Genomic DNA, 20,568 nt, shown 5'->3' on the forward strand with positions numbered 1-20,568 from the left:
GCATACAACATGCATACGACATGCATGCAACATGAATACAACATGCATACAACATGCATACAATATGCATACAACATGCATAAGAGATGCATACAACATGCATGCGGCATGAATACGACATGCATGCGACATGCATAAGAGATGGATACGACGTGCATACAACATGCATACAACATGAATATGACATGAATACAACATGCATAAGAGATGGATACGACATGCATACAACATGCATACGACATGAATACGACATGCATACAACATGCATAAAAGATGGATACGACATGCATACGACATGCATACGATATGCATAAGAGATGCATACAACATGCATACATGAATATGAGATGCATACAACATGCATGCGACATGAATACGACATGCATACAACATGAATATGAGATGCATACAACATGCATGCGACATGAATATGACATGCGTAAGAGATGAATACGAGATGCATACAACATGCATGCAACATGGATATGACATGCATACAACATGAATACGACATGCATAAGAGATGCAAACAACATGCATACAACATGAATATGAGATGCATACAACTTGCATGCAACATGGATACAACATGCATACAACATGCATACGACATGCATACAACATGAATACGAGATGCATAAGAGATGCATACAACATGAATACAACATGCATACAGCATGAATACAACATGCATACAACATGAATACGACATGCATACAACATGCATACAACATGCATACAGCATGAATACAACATGCATGCGAGATGAATACGACATGCATAAGAGATGCATACAACATGCATGCGACATGAATACGACATGCATGCGACATGCATAAAAGATGGATATGACATGCATACAACATGCAGACGACATGAATACGACATGCATAAGAGATGCATACAACATGCATACAGCATGAATACAACATGCATACAACATGCATACAGCATGAATACGACATGTATACAACATGCATGCGAGATGAATACGACATGCATAAGAGATGCATACAACATGAATATGACATGAATACAACATGCATAAGAGATGGATACGACGTGCATACAACATGCATACAACATGAATATGACATGAATACAACATGCATAAGAGATGGATACAACATGCATACAACATGCATACGACATGAATACGACATGCATACAACATGCATAAAAGATGGATACGACATGCATACGACATGCATACGATATGCATAAGAGATGCATACAACATGCATACATGAATATGAGATGCATACAACATGCATGCGACATGAATACGACATGCATACAACATGAATATGAGATGCATACAACATGCATGCGACATGAATATGACATGCGTAAGAGATGAATACGAGATGCATACAACATGCATGCAACATGGATATGACATGCATACAACATGAATACGACATGCATAAGAGATGCAAACAACATGCATACAACATGAATATGAGATGCATACAACTTGCATGCAACATGGATACAACATGCATACAACATGCATACGACATGCATACAACATGAATACGAGATGCATAAGAGATGCAATACAACATGCATACAGCATGAATACAACATGCATACAACATTAATACGACATGCATACAACATGCATACAACATGCATACAGCATGAATACAACATGTATACAACATGCATGCGAGATGAATACGACATGCATAAGAGATGCATACAACATGCATGCGACATGAATACGACATGCATGCGACATGCATAAAAGATGGATATGACATGCATACAACATGAATACGACATGCATAAGAGATGCATACAACATGCATACAACATGAATACAACATGCATACAACATGCATACAACATGAATACGACATGCATACAACATGCATGCGAGATGAATACGACATGCATAAGAGATGCATACAACATGCATGCGACATGAATACGACATGCATGCGACATGCATAAAAGATGGATATGACATGCATACAACATGCAGACAACATGAATACGACATGCATACAACATGCATAAGAGATGGATACGACATGCATACAACATGCATACGACATGAATAAGAGATGCATACAACATGCATACAACATGAATACGACATGCATAAAAGATGCATACACCATGCATGCAACATGAATACGAGATGCATACGACATGCATACAACATGCATACAGCATGAATACAACATGCATACAACATGCATACGACATGCATACAGCATGAATACGACATGTATACAACATGCATGCTAGATGAATACGACATGCATAAGAGATGCATACAACATGCATGCGACATGAATACGACATGCATAAAAGATGGATATGACATGCATACAACATGCAGACGACATGAATACGACATGCATACAGCATGAATACAACATGCATACAACATGAATATGACATGCATAAGAGATGCATACAACATGCATACAGCATGAATACAACATGCATACAACATGAATACGACATGCATACAGCATGAATACGACATGTATACAACATGCATGCGAGATGAATACGACATGCATAAGAGATGCATACAACATGCATGCGACATGAATACGACATGCATGCGACATGCATAAAAGATGGATATGACATGCATACAACATGCAGACAACATGAATACGACATGCATACAACATGCATAAGAGATGGATGCGACATGCATACAACATGCATAAGAGATGCATACAACATGCATACAACATGAATACGACATGCATAAAAGATGCATACACCATGCATGCAACATGAATACGAGATGCATACAACATGCATAAGAGATGCATCCAACATGCATGCGACATCAATACAACATGCATACAACATGCATACAACATGCATACAACATGGATACGACATGCATAAGAGATGCATACAACATGCATACAACATGAATACGAGATGCATACAACATGCATACAACATGAATACAACATGCATACAACATGGATACAACATGAATACAACATGCATAAGAGATGCATACAACATGCATATAAGAGATGCATACAGAGATGCATACAACATGCATATGAACATGCATACAACATGCATACAACATGCATACAATGAATGAATGCATAATAGATGCATACAACATGAATACGACATGCATACAACATGAATACGACATGCATACAACATGAACACGAGATGCATAAGAGATGCATACAACATGAATACGAGATGCATACAACATGCATACAACATGAATACGAGATGCATACAACATGCATACGAGATGCATACAACATGCATGCGACATGAATACGACATGCATACAACATGGATGAGATGACCATCTCAGGGGGGACCAGAGGGGGGAAACAAAGGAGGTAAAAAAAGAAGAAAGAAAGCGAGACGGGCGGGCGAGGCTCCGCCCACAAGGAGTGCTTCGAAAATGACTTACGTCGTCTGGCACCTTCGGATATGTTTTTTTCTTCTTCTTTCTTCTCTCTGTCATCCCCTCCTCCTCCTCAGTGCCCTCATTCCACCTCGACTATAACAAACACACACACATACACACACACACAGTCCTGCGTGGGCATCGAACCGAGGACTGGGTGAAATAACTCAGGGAGTGAGGACCACCCTTTCTGCTATATTTAAAAATAAATGAATGTTGCATTTGAGCACCAGGAAGCTGCCCCACTAAAGATCCCACCTCAGATTATTTTTATAAGAATTCAAATTAAATCAAATCCTGACCAGTTGACCATCAGTGAGGACCGTTTCCTAGAGGGCGCTGTTGGGTTCATTTTTTATAATGGAATAGTTGACGATCCTTCTCTCTTAAGCTGCAGTTATTATTTTGTATGTAATTATGAAATAATAAATAGGTGTGTCTGGTTTAAAAAGAGTGACCATGTTATGACATCATTAGAGCGCTGCAAAAAGGGACAGGTGATTGTTTATGGATATCATTATTGATAGACAAAAGTATTATCGTACACTTTCCAAGAAAGATGCAATGAACAGTGTCTCCTGAGTACAGAATTGATTTATTTAAACAATTACTATTATAGAACAATAGGTTGCATGAATTGTTTTCTAATGCATTCACACGGCTTTAGAACACGAACAGTGTTCTCACCCTCAGTCTCTCTCTTCTTCCCATGTCTCTCTCTCTCTCTTCACAGAACACTAGGTTGCATAAACTGAACACAACTGTCTCTTCTCTCTAATATAATTTGTGGGACGCTTCCCTTCCATCTCGCGTCACAAAGTCGTTGTGTACAAAGTTGTTGTGTACAAAGTTGTTGTGTACAAAGCTGTTGACTCTGGTTCCATACGACCTGACAGCTGTTTTGTGACAGCAGTCTTTTCCTCGTCCACGTCCTCTTCATGTGTCCTCTGGTGGCCTACAGGAAGTAGAACATGTCACATGACACACAGAGCTCAGTGTGGATGTGTTCATGCAGACTCTGACACATGACACTACTTTACCATTTCTTTACCATTTCTTTCTCATGTCTTGAGTGTTCTCTTCTCAGCATTGTTCTCCTGGGCTGTGATCCTCAGCCACAGCTCCACATCCTGCTGGTCCAGGAGAGATGAAGGTTTACAGCATCAGGCTGGAATATAGAAACACACGGTTACTACGGTAACAAGGCCTGGTGTTCTACTCTGGTACTTTAATGTTCATTAATAGACAGGTGAATGTGACTACATGAACAGGTGCATGTGACTACATGAACAGGTGAATGTGACTACATGAACATGTGAATGTGACTACATGAACTGGTGAATGTGACTACATGAACAGGTGCATGTGACTACATGAACAGGTGAATGTGACTACATGAACAGGTGCATGTGACTACATGAACAGGTGAATGTGACTACATGAACTGGTGCATGTGACTACATGAACAGGTGAATGTGACTACATGAATAGGTGAATGTGACTATATGAACAGGTGCATGTGACTACATGAACAGGTGCATGTGACTACATGAATAGGTGAATGTGACTATATGAACAGGTGCATGTGACTACATGAACAGGTGAATGTGACTACATGAACAGGTGAATGTGACAACATGAATAGGTGAATGTGACTATATGAACAGGTGCATGTGACTACATGAACAGGTGCATGTGACTACATGAACAGGTGCATGTGACTACATGAACAGGTGAATGTGACAACATGAATAGGTGAATGTGACTATATGAACATGTGAATGTGACTATATGAACAGGTGAATGTGACTATATGAACAGGTGAATGTAACTACATGAATAGGTGAATGTGACTATATGAACAGGTGAATGTGACTATATGAACAGGTGAATGTAACTACATGAATAGGTGAATGTGACTATATGAACAGGTGCATGTGACTACATGAACAGGTGAATGTGACAACATGAATAGGTGAATGTGACTATATGAACAGTTGCATGTGACTACATGAACAGGTGAATGTGACAACATGAATAGGTGAATGTGACTATATGAACAGGTGCATGTGACTACATGAACAGGTGAATGTGACTATATGAACAGGTGCATGTGACTACATGAACATGTGAATGTGACTACATGAACATGTGAATGTGACTATATGAACAGGTGAATGTGACTATATGAACAGGTGAATGTGACTATATGAACAGGTGCATGTGACTATATGAACAGGTGAATGTGACTACATGAATAGGTGAATGTGACTATATGAACAGGTGCATGTGACTACATGAACAGGTGAATGTGACTATATGAACAGGTGCATGTGACTACATTAACAGGTGAATGTGACTATTTGAACAGGTGCATGTGACTACATGAACAGGTGAATGTGACTACATGAATAGGTGAATGTGACTATATGAACAGGTGCATGTGACTACATGAACAGGTGAATGTGACTATATGAACAGGTGCATGTGACTACATGAATAGGTGAATGTGACTATTTGAACAGGTGCATGTGACTACATGAACAGGTGAATGTGACTACATGAATAGGTGAATGTGACTATATGAACAGGTGCATGTGACTACATGAACAGGTGAATGTGACTACATGAATAGGTGAATGTGACTATATGAACAGGTGAATGTGACTACATGAATAGGTGAATGTGACTATATGAACAGGTGCATGTGACTACATGAACAGGTGAATGTGACTATATGAACAGGTGCATGTGACTACATTAACAGGTGAATGTGACTACATGAATAGGTGAATGTGACTATTTGAACAGGTGCATGTGACTACATGAACAGGTGAATGTGACTACATGAATAGGTGAATGTGACTATATGAACAGGTGCATGTGACTACATGAACAGGTGAATGTGACTACATGAATAGGTGAATGTGACTATATGAACAGGTGCATGTGACTACATGAATAGGTGAATGTGACGACATGAACAGGTGAATGTGACTATATGAACAGGTGAATGTGACTACATGAATAGGTGAATGTGACTATATGAACAGGTGCATGTGACTACATGAACAGGTGAATGTGACTACATGAATAGGTGAATGTGACTATATGAACAGGTGCATGTGACTACATGAATACGTGAATGTGACGACATGAACAGGTGAATGTGACTACATGAACAGGTGCATGTGAATACATGAACAGGTGAATGTGACTATATGAACAGGTGAATGTGACTACATGAATAGGTGAATGTGACTATATGAACATGTAAATGTGAGTACATGGAGACATGAATGTGGCTACATAAAAATAACTTACTAGTTTTTTCCCCACCGCCTTCATGCTTCCTCTCCTCTTCCTTCTCTGAGCCGGGCTTCTTCCTGGACTCTGGTCTACAACAGAAAAGACAAACTTTAGTTGGTGGCAGTTAATAAATAACACCTCAGGTATATTGAATATCAAGGTTTATGTTTAGTATTTGATTGTTCATGAGTGGTTAATATGTCAATGGCTGACATTAATATCGGACTAGCTGGCTGCTAATAATTAAAAAGAAGACAACGTACCATCAGCCCCCTCCCCGCCTCGCTTCCCGTCCGTGGGACGCCAGTGAAGACGATGTGGGACTTTCAGCTGTAAAGTTAGCAGATTACAATACAAGAGCTTTTGTGAGTGATTATTTTCTCTGGTAAATTGTGAATTTTAATTGGTTAGAGTGTGAATGGAGCTTTTTAATTTTACTGGTATGGCTATTGATTATTTTTGAAGTCACAAAAAGGTTTTAAAGTAAATATAATCCCTAACAAGTATTTTTTGTACAGTTCCTCACTCACTCTCCACATCCGAGCCCCGTCCTCATCACTCTGGTCCGGTGTGTCCTGGTGGAGGAGAGGTCAAAACCTCCATCTAAAAAAACAGAGTAGAGTGAAATTTGTATCCAGCGTTGGAAAGAAAAGCCTTCGGGCTCTGAAGCTCCGTCAGCCGACCCGTCCCCTCTCTCTCTGTGTGACCCACGCACGAGCTCACGGAGCAGGAAGAGGAAACCCGACTGATTCATCGAGTAGTTTAAACTGGAGGGTTAAAGACGCAGTGACTATGGGCTGCGTGCATTGTGGGTACTGGGACAATATGATGACATCATTATGAAGCCTGTCTTCTATCCTAATGGTAGATAGGGCCCCGAGTTCTTTACTTCATTTAATTGTGTTCTTATAACTAAATTATCTATATGTTATTAGTCTTGGATCCATAGAGTACCTCACAGATATAACTTACTGACTACTCTACTAATGTAACTACTAAATAAACATTATCACCCTTTAACCCTCTGGGTGCTCCAGACAGAGGCAGCCGGTCGGTGACGCGGTGCGACAGAACTCAAGGAACTTTCACCATGATTTAGATTTTGTGAAAAAAACACCCAGTGAAGCCCAGAGCCCACAGGGTTAACCCTTGGAGATAATTAACACACCCAGAAACCAATATAACATTACATACAACAGTGTCCCACTTTTTAACATAAAAAACAGGAATATTAAGTGTTTTAACTTGTTGTTGCACTATGCTGCATTAAACCAAATAACCTTCTCTTTCACTTTTCACTTTGACTGTGATACACAAATACACACACCCCAGTAATACTTCTTAACTAAGCCGACAAACTAAACCTTTAAATAACAAAAGCTAGAATCATCATGCTCGGCCTGCTGTGCCAGAAAGAGGCAGATATAAAGATATAAAGCAGTGTTATGATTTCTAACAAGCTAACATAGTGTGTTCAGTACCAATGAACCACTAATTACAGGTAAACTATCCTGATAATTACATCATGGAAATATTTTTATATATATTCTTACCTGCTGTGAAACGGAAGGTGGTTGTTCCGGTTGACTCCGATGACGTCTCAGTGGCTCAGTTCTCCTGGAGCCTGGAGGTTCTGCAGGCCCCGGGTCAGGCTTCAGGCTTGCAGAACTAGGCCTGAAGCAGACTGACGTTCACGTGTCTCAGAGCCGGTGGGGGAGGGGCGGACTCACTCCAAGCTTCAGAGCAGCTCAAAGCCGTTCTGGCCTCAGCTGCAGGGGGCGGGGCCTCCTGATGGGGCGGGGCCTCCTGATGGGCCATCGTTTAAGTCCCCAGCGCAGCGCAGCAGAGCCACCTCACTATTCTGAGTTTCACTCTCTGGCCTACAGGCTGGTTTACAGCCTTATGGTGAACGTTTATCATTTATCAGCACAGTTAGTAATTACACAGTTTAATCCCCTGTCATAAGTAAAAGTTCTGCATTAAAAATTACAAAATTAATAGTTCGACATATAGTACCCAAAGTAGTAGAGCCCAAGATTATAAACATGTTAATATAATGCAGTCCAACATAATTGGACCTTTGAGAATTAAAAAAAAAATGTCCACACCATTCTTTACTGACTGTTCTGCAGGTTTGGAGTGTTTCTTACATTGTTGTTGACAATGAATATGCAGCGACAACAGCATCATCATGTTTATACGCTTTGCTAATCTTGCTTTAAATGGCGTAGACATTAATGTGTCCCAAGTAAGAATCTCCGGTCCATTACCTGTAGGGTGACCATATCCATAACTCCAAAAAGGAGGATACTATGCGGTATTTTTTGAGGCTGTGAATAATTGGACTTTGCCATGCTCTCCTCTACAATACAACATTGTGTGATTCTACATGATGTCTGTGTAACAGAATAGGAACAAATAGTCTTGAAGAGTCAGAAAGTCTTTGTTCACAGTATTTGTATTTATTCACATTGTGGTGTTCAGAAACTGACCATTGAGATGAAAAGTGCTGAGTGCCTCAATGCATAACATCCATCCATTCATTGTCATCCGCTTATTCCGGGGTCGGGTCTCAGGCAGCAGACCCAGACTTCCCTCTCACCTGCTCATTCTGGAGGATCCCGAGGGGTTCACAGGGAGATAGAATCCCTCCAGCGTGTCCTACAACATAACAAGCATAACATTTGTGAACTTAAAATGTACACATTAAATCACAGGTCACATAAATAATAAAGAGACACATTCATGTTTTAAAAGCATAAAGAATTTGGTTTACGGCTCAACAAGTAAAGACTGTCTAAAGTGCTTCAGTCTCTTGGAGACTTGTGAGCAGCGTCTTCATCGTGTGCAGCAGGCCACCTCAAGACCAACGGCCTGTTCCTCTCCTGCAGGGACACACAGCAACAAGACTGTTATCAGCATTCACACATCTGTATAGTTTCAACCCCAATGGATATTCATATCATATGTAACCCATTCATAAAATCAAAATGCTGCATTAGAAATCAATTTGGCTTAAGAACTTCCTACAGGAAATTAATATATTTTCTCAATTTAATTTACAGCAAACAAACTGCATCATATGGAGTGGATGCCCTGACACAACATTATCATAGTGTATCTGTTTGGGGAATAAAACATCAGACTAGTGTACTCACTAAATAGTTAATTCTCTATTTGCAATACTGGAGCTCAATCTGGCTGCTGGCCGCCATAGAGACCTTGATTCTGAAGTCATTCAGACACGACCTTTGACCCCAGGAGGAGGTAAACAGTCCATGTCCCACCTGTTGGACTTCATGGTGCCCATCTGTTACTGTCCTGGAGCCCCCCCCACTGCAGGCTGCCTCCTCTTGCCATGAACAGCAGCAACAGCACTTCCTAACACATTAAACACATGCAATAAAACAACTGTTATACGGTCATAATCTGACAAAAATCACTTATATTCACTATTTATAGCTTGACTTTCTAGAAATGGGTCACCGTTCTCTCTGAATCACTGCATAGCCTCGTGTTATACAACACTTTAACAACATTAAACATAAAGTCTTAAACTGTATTGCCGTATTTTTAAAGACAATATACTAAGTATATCTTGTTGCTGCAGAGGGCATATCTCAAGAAATGGTCATTTCATATGAATTTTAGTTTCTACAGGAACCTTATGATTAAATATGGTGACTCCATTTTTCATGCCCTAATTTCACTCATTTTACTAAGTCCTCCACAAATAACAAGCATGTAATCACCAAGCACAACCACTCAAGCATAGCATGTGTGAGTTTCATCAACTTACCATGTTTAGTTTAGTTGTTTGGACCCAAATTGTCGAGCCGAGCTGCAAAATCGTCTTTTCCGGGACTCGGAAAAAAGAAAATCTGGATTGTTCGGCCTAAATCTGGACGTCTGGTCACCCTAATTACCTGAGCTCACTCAGTTAGTGTTTGGCTAATGTAAGGTCAGCTAAATGGTAAAGTAATAGGGGTGTATTTTTTACTGCTGAGATATTGTGAAGACACGTATGACACCAGGAACCAGCTGATACCATAGAACTCATGGAAGAGCCTCTGAGCAGCAGACCCATCAAGATGTTAAACTGAACCAATGTACTACACACCCTGCACTGTAGCTCCTGAGAGAAGCAGCATGAAGCATTTTATGTACGAGTTCTGAAGTCATGAAGACTTGTTAGCTGAGTTGTATGAGAGCAGCTAGCACTTTAACGTAGCTACACAACGCTATATATAATCTCTAAACCACTGACTCCCACAGCAAGTCATGGGATTATGTTGCATCATTAAAAACGTGTTTTATTGTGTTCTGTGATGGACAAAGCTATACACATTTACACTGAATGATACCGCTATGGAGGGGGATTAGTGGCTACCATAGGCCTGCTAGCCTCTCTAGCAGGAGACAGTAAAGTTGATCTGCTAAAATGGTCACGCTGTTGTGTGTTCACGTTGTTGAGATGGTCACTCTGTTACGTGGTCACTCTGTTGAGATGGTCACTCTGTTAAGATGGTCACGTTGTTGTGTGTTCACGTTGTTGAGATGGTCACTGTTACGTGGTGACTCTGTTGAGATGGTCACTCTGTTAAGATGGTCACGTTGTTGTGTGTTCACGTTGTTGAGATGGTCACTCTGTTACGTGGTGACTCTGTTGAGATGGTCACTCTGTTAAGATGGTCACGTTGTTGTGTGTTCACGTTGTTGAGATGGTCACTCTGTTACGTGGTGACTCTGTTGAGATGGTCACTCTGTTAAGATGGTCACGTTGTTAAGATGGTCACTCTGTTACGTGGTCACTCTGTTGAGATGGTCACTCTGTTAAGATGGTCACTCTGTTACGTGGTCACGTTGTTAGATGGTCACTCTGTTCACCTGTTCATGTAGTCACATGCACCTGTTCATATAGTCACATTCACCTGTTCATGTAGTCACATGCACCTGTTCATATAGTCACATTCACATGTTCATGTACTCACATTCACCTGTTCATATAGTCACATTCACCTGTTCATATAGTCACATTCATCTGTTCATGTACTCACATTCACATATTCATATAGTCACATGCCCCTGTTCATATAGTCACATTCACATGTTCATGTACTCACATGCACCTGTTCATGTAGTCACATGCACCTGTTCATGTAGTCACATTCACCTGTTCATATAGTCACATTCACCTGTTCATATAGTCACATGCACCTGTTTATATAGTCACATTCACATGTTCATGTAGTCACATGCACCTGTTCATATAGTCACATTCACATGTTCATGTAGTCACATGCACCTGTTCATGTACTCACATTCACCTGTTCATGTAGTCACATGCACCTGTTCATATAGTCACATTCACATGTTCATGTAGTCACATGCACCTGTTCATGTACTCACATTCACCTGTTCATGTAGTCACATGCACCTGTTCATATAGTCACATTCACATGTTCATGTAGTCACATGCACCTGTTCATGTAGTCACATGCACCTGTTCATATAGTCACATTCACATGTTCATGTAGTCACATGCACCTGTTCATGTAGTCACATGCACCTGTTCATGTAGTCACATGCACCTGTTCATGTACTCACATGCACCTGTTCATATAGTCACATTCACATGTTCATATAGTCACATTCATAACAACAATCTGACCTGCCATGACATGAAAGTCATTACTCACATCTAAGTTATACATGAAGACCTTTAAAATAGTTTCAAATGTAAAGCAATTATTATTATTTTATATTAAGTACAAAAGCTACATTTAATGTACTAAAATAAAAATATATAATTTATTAAAAATAAATAATACATTATAACTTTAAAAAATATATATATTGTATTTCATTTAACTAAAACAACCTCGTAACTCTCCTTTTCTATTGTAAACGTTGCTCTGGGCTAATAAATAGGACATTCCGATAGGGGGCGCCAAAGAGCAGAATCGTGAAATCCACACTACAAACACGTCAACATTTTTTTTTTCAGTTTACTATGTTTCTGAGGTCCAAGCTGAAACTTTGAGAGAAGCATTTTACCACCCTCTAGAGGCCATATCAGTGAAAACAAAGTGAGGACCGGCCTAAATGTCCTCACTTTGTGTTTTGGTCCTCACTCCAAAGGTTAAAAACTCGCGATTGTCCTCAGTTTGATGCAAGTGCAAACACACACGTGTATTGTAGAAACACACACACACACACACTTTCGGCAAACGGAGGATGTTGTAGCAGTGATGGACGCCAAAGCCGGAGGGTGAAAATTGAGGACTCAAAACAGCTCCATACATCAGCCCGTGTGAGAGTGTGTGTGTGTGTGTTTTATTCCTCGCCCAGATGACACACTTTTGAGTGATACCCTCACAACACACTCACACACACACAGATAAACAATGAAACGCGCCGGCCTCGCCGCAAGATTGCGACCGACAGACGAGCCGCGGGAACACGGGGCGACGGCGTGATGTCACACTCGTTTACCGAAGTCTCTCCATCCGTCGAGTGTCAGAGAGGCGGAGGTGTGACCTCTCGCAGATTGCCTGAACTCATCCCGCTGAGCAATCTCTCTCTCTCTCAAGCTTCTCTGTTTTTACCTTTTTGTCATATCCTCCTCCTCCTCCTCCTCTTTCTTTAGTTTTGTTGTTGTCGTCTCGTTGACACTTCAAAGGAGGAGGAGGAGTTTTTTTTCTCCCTGTGTACTTTTGGAAATGCAGAAAGCCGGAGAAGAAGCCCAAACGTGATGAAAACAAGGCGAGGAGCTCCCCCGCGTCACTTCTTTTGGGAGACGGCTGAACAAATAACCCGGAGAAAGAAACAAAAAAAAAGCCTGTCACATCGGGAGAGATCTTAGGCAGCTTGAGTGTGATCTCAAGGCAATTTCCAGAAATACACACACACACACACACACACACACACACACACACACAAAACACACACAAACACACACACAAACACACACACACAAACACACACAAACAAACACACACACACACACACACACACACACACACACACACACACACACAAAGAGGCAGCTCGGGCTGGTTTTGTTAGCGCAGCATGAAAGATGGAGCGGGAGCGACCCGACTGGAGGAGCCTGGGTTTTTCCTGCATAGAGAAAATTTGGGCGTGCGCCTAAGCCGTTTTCCCGAACGCCTAAGGCAAAAAAAAAAATAAACTGTGTTCATCACGTGCATGTCAGCGAATATGTTCTCAATATTGATGCACCGATCTGATCGGCGCCGATCCATATCGGCCGATATTCCCATTATCAGTTTTGATCGGCGTTCGCAAAGCGGCCGATCAGATGACGTAACATCTGCGAGAACTATCAGAGACGTTTCAATCGCGGCGCATCGCAACGGAGACGATGCGCCCGGCGAGGGCCGCAGAGTGAGAGGTCAGAGGGGATCCTCACGCACCGAGCGGCGTCCCCGTCCCCCGAGTTGAATCTCTGGGTCAACTCAGCCGACTCTCACACGTCTGCCCCTATAGACTGATGTTCACGGTAAACACAGTCGATCGGGAGCACGCGAGGGTTTTGATAAAGTTAGCGGAAGGATTTATGTGACACAACATCCGGTTTTGCAAAGTTAGCGGATAGAACCACGTGAAACAACATCCGTTTTTCAAAATAAGATGTCGACAAATCATACACAAGTAAACAATTAACTGATTTTGTATCTTTATAGATCGTTTCTGAGATTTAGCTTAAATTATGCTAACATTAAAACATTTTTATTGTACTAAGGAAGAGTTTATAAAAATACTTTTGTATGTTAAGAAAAGTCCTGTATATACAGGACTGTCTCAGAAAATTAGAATATTGTGATAAAGTTCTTTATTTTCTGTAATGCAATTAAAAAAACAAAAATGTCATGCATTCTGGATTCATTACAAATCAACTGAAATATTGCAAGCCTTTTATTCTTTTAATATTGCTGATTATGGCTTACAGCTTAAGAAAACTCAAATATCCTATCTCTAAATATTAGAATATCATGAAAAAGTATACTAGTAGGGTATTAAACAAATCACTTGAATCGTCTAATTAACTCGAAACACCTGCAAGGGTTTCCTGAGCCTTGAAAACACTCAGCTTGGTTCAGTAAACTAAATCACAAGTATGGGAAGACTGCTGATCTGACTGCTGTCCAGAGGACCATCATTGACACCCTCCATCAGGAGGGTAAGACACTAAAGAGAGGCGCAAAATCCAAGTTGCTTGAAATCCAGTGTGAAGTTCCCACAGTCAGTGATGGTTTGGGGAGCCATGTCAGCTGCTGGTGTTGGTCCACTGTGTTTCATCAAGTCCAGAGTAAATGCAGCTGTGTACCAAGAGATTTTAGAGCACTACATGCTTGCGCCTGCTGAAAAGCTCTATGGAGATGAGGATTTCATTTTCCAGCATGATCTGGCACCTGCCCACAGTGCCAAAACCACCAGTAACTGGTGTACTGACCATGGCATTACTGTCCTCGATTGGCCTGCCAATTACCCTGACCTGAACCCCATAGAGAATTTGTGGGGTATTATGAAGAAGAAGCTGAAAGACACCAGACCCAACAATGCAAATGAGCTAAAGGCCGCTATTGAAGCATCCTGGGCATCCATAAACCCTCAGCAATGCCACAGGCTGATTGCCTCCATGCCACGCCGCATTGATGCAGTAATCCGTGCAAAAGGATTCCCAACCAAGTACTGAGTGCATTAATGGACATTTTCAAATGTTTGATTTTGTTTTGCTGTTATAAATCTTTTTTTTACTTGGTCTGAGGAAATATTCTAATTTTATGAGATAGGATTTTAGAGTTTTCTTAAACTGTAAGCCATAATCAGCAATATTAAAAGAATAAAAGGCTTGCAATATTTCAGTTGATTTGTAATGAATCCAGAATGCATGACATTTTTGTTTTTTAAATTGCATTACAGAAAATAAAGAACTTTATCACAATATTCTAATTTTCTGAGACAGTCCTGTAGATTTCCCCAAGAGTTCCAGGAAATGAATGATGCAGATGTGTTCCATACATATCTGAAATCCCCTACAATAGCAATCAAACAATTTTAATGTATCAATTAGGACATTTTTCAAAGTAAAAGTCCTAAATGTTTAAAGAAATCTGTAATTTCTTTAATGTTTGAGGTGCTTTATATATGTATTTCCTCATAGTCCTCATCGCAATAATGCTACACAATAAATAGAATGCTTCAATCGACACCGTGATCGGTGATCGGTATTATCGGATCGGCAGATACTGATTTCAGTGATCGGTGATCGGCACCTAAAAACCTGATCGGTGCATCTCTAGTTCTCAATAGTATGTTTCAAGGAGGCTACAGCCGAACCCTCATTCTGTTTTGATCAATAGTAATCGAGTTGATAAGCGTGTCTTCTTGTCTGATCAATACAGCAAATTTTTTTTGGGGAGCACCGAAGACCCATTTTGACCCAGGAAAAACCCTGCACATAGTTGTCGCTCAACCGAATGATGTCATCTTTTGACTCCTTCAACAAAGAACGGCAGTAACGCCGAGTGGAGGCAGCAATACATCGGAGAGGCATATAAAGCGTGTTTTTTAAATATCTGCAGACAGCGGCTGCGGAGAGAACATTTATATGTCCATCGGTAAGCAGGCGTGGAGCGACGTGGTGCAGGACTGGTACGACGAGGTGAACAACTGGCGCTACGGAGTGGGGTCCACTAACGGAAGCGCCGTGGGACACTTCACACAGGTGCAGCAAGGGGACCTCGCATTGATATATAGACCCACTCTGATCTTGGAGAACAGTATTTTGCACATGAGGTCCTGGAGACTTGATTTCCTCTCCTGTCCCGACCAGGTGGTCTGGTACCGGTCCCACGAGGTTGGCTGTGCGATGGCTTACTGCCCCAACTCTTACGACAAGTACTTCTACGTCTGCCAGTACTGCCCACCGTGAGTACAACACATGTTTTATCTCCTGAAGAGAGCATGTTCTCGCACTTTTCACTGAATATTGACATGAATATTTATTTGTCAGTTGAGTGAAACGGATCAAGATCACACACATAAAAAATAAAGTCAAATAAATGTCAAAGAAATGATTAGGAATTTCTGCATTGAAACGTAATTCGACATTTTTACAAAATTGTTCTGATTATACTTATGCAATAAAGTGACGGCACTAATATTACTTAGAGTGCTATTTAATGTATTTTTGTATTAGCATTTTTTATTAAAAGATTTCTATTATTTGTACATTTCAGAACACGAGTGCTATTCTTACCAAAAATAACAATATTAGAGGATGCAGGAAATAAAAGCTCTCTGAAACTCTTTTACACATCACAGAATATTATATATATATATATATGTGTGTGTGTGTGTGTGCATTGCAGTTTTGTTGATTATGTATTTGGCCTATTTTACAGAGGGAACCTCCAGTATGCTCGTCCCTATAAATCCGGATCCCCCTGCGCTGACTGCCCCGACGCCTGCGACGACAATCTGTGCAGTAAGTGTCAAACACAGACTTCATCTTCTCCTTCACGTTTTTACTTTGTTTATTTATGAAGTTTCTTCAAGACTTATTCAGGTGTTCCCTGCATTAACAGGGCGGCTAAGTAGTTAGCTCCGTCCGCTACATTGCTGACCTTGATGTGTCGTATAGACGGATGTGGAGCTCTCCTGGGTCATGTCCTGCTTCACCGTCATGCCTCTATGTTTCTCTGTCTCTGCAGCCAACCCCTGTCCCTACAACGACCTGTACGGTAACTGTGGGCAGCTGAAGACGGACTTGACCTGCGCACACACCGCTGTGTCCAAAGGGTGTCCCGCCTCCTGCCAGTGCACCACTGAGGTTTATTAAATATCACATGCGGCTCAGACTCATTCGGCAGTTTCAATAAAATATGCTAATGTGCAAAGATTGTGTCCCTCTGCTGATTTCTGAACAGGTCAAATAGGTCAAATAGCCTCATGTATTAAACCGTTGACCACGCGCTCAGAGTATAGTTTGTCGTCTCAAGTAACGGGAAGTTTTTTTTCAGCTTCCTGTGGAATTCTTCGAGCCTGGATTCCACAGGAAGAAAAGAAAAAAGGTGTTTTCATGAGAACATAAATCAGTGACATGAAGAATCAGATGTGGAGGTCCTGAACACAAACATGCGAGATGCACACGGCTCTACAGGTGTGTGTCGATGAGATCCAAATAAGGCCGAAGATGAGTTCACAGACGCGTTTGGAGCAAAGGGAGCCGGAATTAGGGGTGAGGAAACTCTCTAAAGCTGGATTTGGTGTTGCAGCTGGTGTGATCGTGTCTTCACGGCTCCGGGTTTCTTGGTAAAAGCAAAGTCTCTGTGCCTCGTACCGCTGTGTGTGGATGAGACGGCGTTGTGTCCGCGTGTGCATGTTCGGGGTGAAGCGGAGGGGATCGCCGCGTCAGGATGTCGGTGGCTTCGCCTTCTTCCCCCCCGGTGGCCCGTGTGCTGACAGATATTTACACCGTCCGACCATCGGATCTGTCTGTGGCTCTGTCATGCTGGGCACACGGGACACTTTGGAGGGGGGGGGGGGGGAAGGGGATTGGCATTTAAAACAGGGGAAAGCAATCTGTTTTTTAAATTTTATGTTGCCTAATCGGGGAAAACGATGTTGTCTGATTACTGAATACCTTTGTGGTGAAAGTAAAAGAAAGATCTACTTATGTATGTTAATTTCCCCCCCATTACTTACATTTCCTAATCACAGGTATGACTACGACTGTTATCATCAATATTGTGATCATTATTCCATTTTTTATTTTGAAGGTGTGGGCATCGTGGGCAGGGAGGGACATAGAGTAGCTATTCTAAAAACAATACTAAATACTTATTGTTTCTTTAATTTTAAAGTAGGACCACATTTGAACAAATATATATATATATATATATATATACACATTTATATATATACATTTATATATATTTATATATACATATATATACATTTATATATATACATATATATATATATATATAAAAACAAGATCTGATGCAGTTTTAATACTTTGAAAAAAAAGAAATGAGTTTCAGGTAAAAAGTTTACGTTGAGTTAATTGAGTAACATAGTTAGCGTGAGCAGCTAAATCAGGGGTGCTCAATACGTCGATCGCGATCGACCGGTCGATCGCGGCGACCTGCCAGTCGATCGCGGCGTTGTATGGTAGATCGCATGACATAAAACAATTTGGCCCGCCCCCCTGTCACTTTCTCTATAGCGCCACATTACAGCAGCAGCATGTCATTTCTGTCTCTACGTGTCGCGTTAACAGTCCTCTGCCCGCCGTCTCGTGCGCTGCATTGGGACGGAGCAAAAAAAAAGTCACTAGCACCCCCCGTCAACAATCCTTCTCGGCTCGCGCGCTCTCACTAGCACCCCGTCGTCGTCGGTCGATCGCCTTGACTTGGTCACATAATAAGTAGCTCGCATGCTGAAAAAGTGTGAGCACCCCTGAGCTAAATGCTCCACTATGTTCACCAGCTTGTTGCTTTATCACAGCTTTTGTTGACTCATCTTTTGGCTCTTCATCTTTCCCATGAAATATATCCCTTGTCCATGGATTATACAACATATTTCTTCACGCCGCTGTCGAGTCTAAACAGTGACGCAGCAGCCGGAGCCAGATGGCCCTTCTGAAGGTGTGATACAGATGAAGTTACCGTTGCCCAGGAGCTGCCGGCTCACTGAAGCCCCATCCTCACCCTCTCTCAGGACCACCTGCTCCACAGCAGACACGGTTACAGTCTGACGGAGCACCTGCCAAGGAGAGGAGGGCGATACAGGATATTAAATCTATTGGGCGTGTTCAGGCCGCGCGTGGGGGCTGACAGTTCAGGCCAGCAAGGCCATACATGGAGTGGAAGAGCAACAGCGAGACAACCGGGTCCACTTCACGTGGTCCAATCCAAACAGAAGGACTGGCCCCGCGAGAAGGTCATTTGGTCCCAGTTCTGGTTCAGAGGTCGTCGGACCAGCGTGACCTTGTTGAATGTGGAGACCTTGGCTCGACCTGAATCACTAATATACAGCGAAGACTTGCACAATTACAGATGTTACCCACACACACACACATACAGAGACACACACACACACACACCGTAAAACGCAGCGCTTGGAGCCAGCCATGAGGTCATGAGAAAGACATCCTGATGGCAGACCAAATAATGTGTACAAGTGTGTGTGAGTGTGTGTGTGTGTGTGTGTGTGTGTGTGCTTGCGAGACTTAGCTCTTCTCCGAGATTGAAAAACTTGTTGTTATCCAAAACCCCAAAGATATTCAACTTAATATAATTCCAGAGAACTTTTAAAGCGGCGCTCCGACAGTTGCCCGAGAGCCTCCGTCATCAGACACAAACAGAAACACACCTTTCAAAGAGGAGAACCCTCCGGCCCCGTCGTTTGAGATGCTCTTCCACTTTCTTCCCTCTGCACATCCTTTCCTGAGGTGTTAATGGCAACATGGCGCCGTCTTGTGAAAAATAGATGCTCTTAAATGACAAGAAGTAGTACGTCAGGACAACTCCTGCCAGTCTGAATATTTCCCGGCATGGCGTCTCCTCGCAGAGAGGAGGCCTCGAAGCCTTTTCTTTTTACCGCGCGGGCATCAGAACCGAGGAATCCCCCCAAAAAACCACTTCTCTCGTTGCTTTACGGTTCCAGCAGCGCTAATGCTCCCAGGAAACATTATTATTATTATTATTTTTTTAATAGCGCCTCGTCCGACCCCTCGTGGGCCTGGAGGCTGCTCGCTACCTGTTGCCGTGGCAACCGCTGCTCTGTTTCCGCAAACCTCTCAC

The 20,568-nt window shown here is 41.8% G+C and overlaps 2 protein-coding genes across 3 annotated transcripts in view; both read left to right on the forward strand.

Moving 5' to 3' along the window:
* filip1l (filamin A interacting protein 1-like) overlaps positions 1–20,568 on the forward strand; it is a 78,834-nt gene that overhangs the window by 19,133 nt on the left and 39,133 nt on the right. The window lies entirely within an intron of this gene.
* On the forward strand, positions 16,368–18,045 carry LOC130204806 (cysteine-rich venom protein-like). Its single transcript, XM_056431773.1, has 5 exons — positions 16,368–16,484; positions 16,593–16,687; positions 17,164–17,246; positions 17,473–17,591; positions 18,037–18,045. The coding sequence occupies exons 1-5, from the start codon at positions 16,368–16,370 to the stop codon at positions 18,043–18,045; spliced, it is 423 nt and encodes a 140-aa protein (XP_056287748.1).

This window comes from Pseudoliparis swirei, chromosome 14 (assembly GCF_029220125.1).
Source record: "Pseudoliparis swirei isolate HS2019 ecotype Mariana Trench chromosome 14, NWPU_hadal_v1, whole genome shotgun sequence".
NCBI lineage: Eukaryota > Metazoa > Chordata > Actinopteri > Perciformes > Liparidae > Pseudoliparis > Pseudoliparis swirei.

Bases quoted from the DNA above. Each gene is read 5' to 3' on its own strand.
- LOC130204806 (XM_056431773.1), top strand. From the start codon at position 16,368: ATGTCCATCGGTAAGCAGGCGTGGAGCGACGTGGTGCAGGACTGGTAC. The intron at 16,485-16,592 runs GTGCAGCAAGGG...TGTCCCGACCAG, and splicing joins CCGTGGGACACTTCACACAG to GTGGTCTGGTACCGGTCCCA. The intron at 16,688-17,163 runs GTGAGTACAACA...CCTATTTTACAG, and splicing joins GTCTGCCAGTACTGCCCACC to AGGGAACCTCCAGTATGCTC.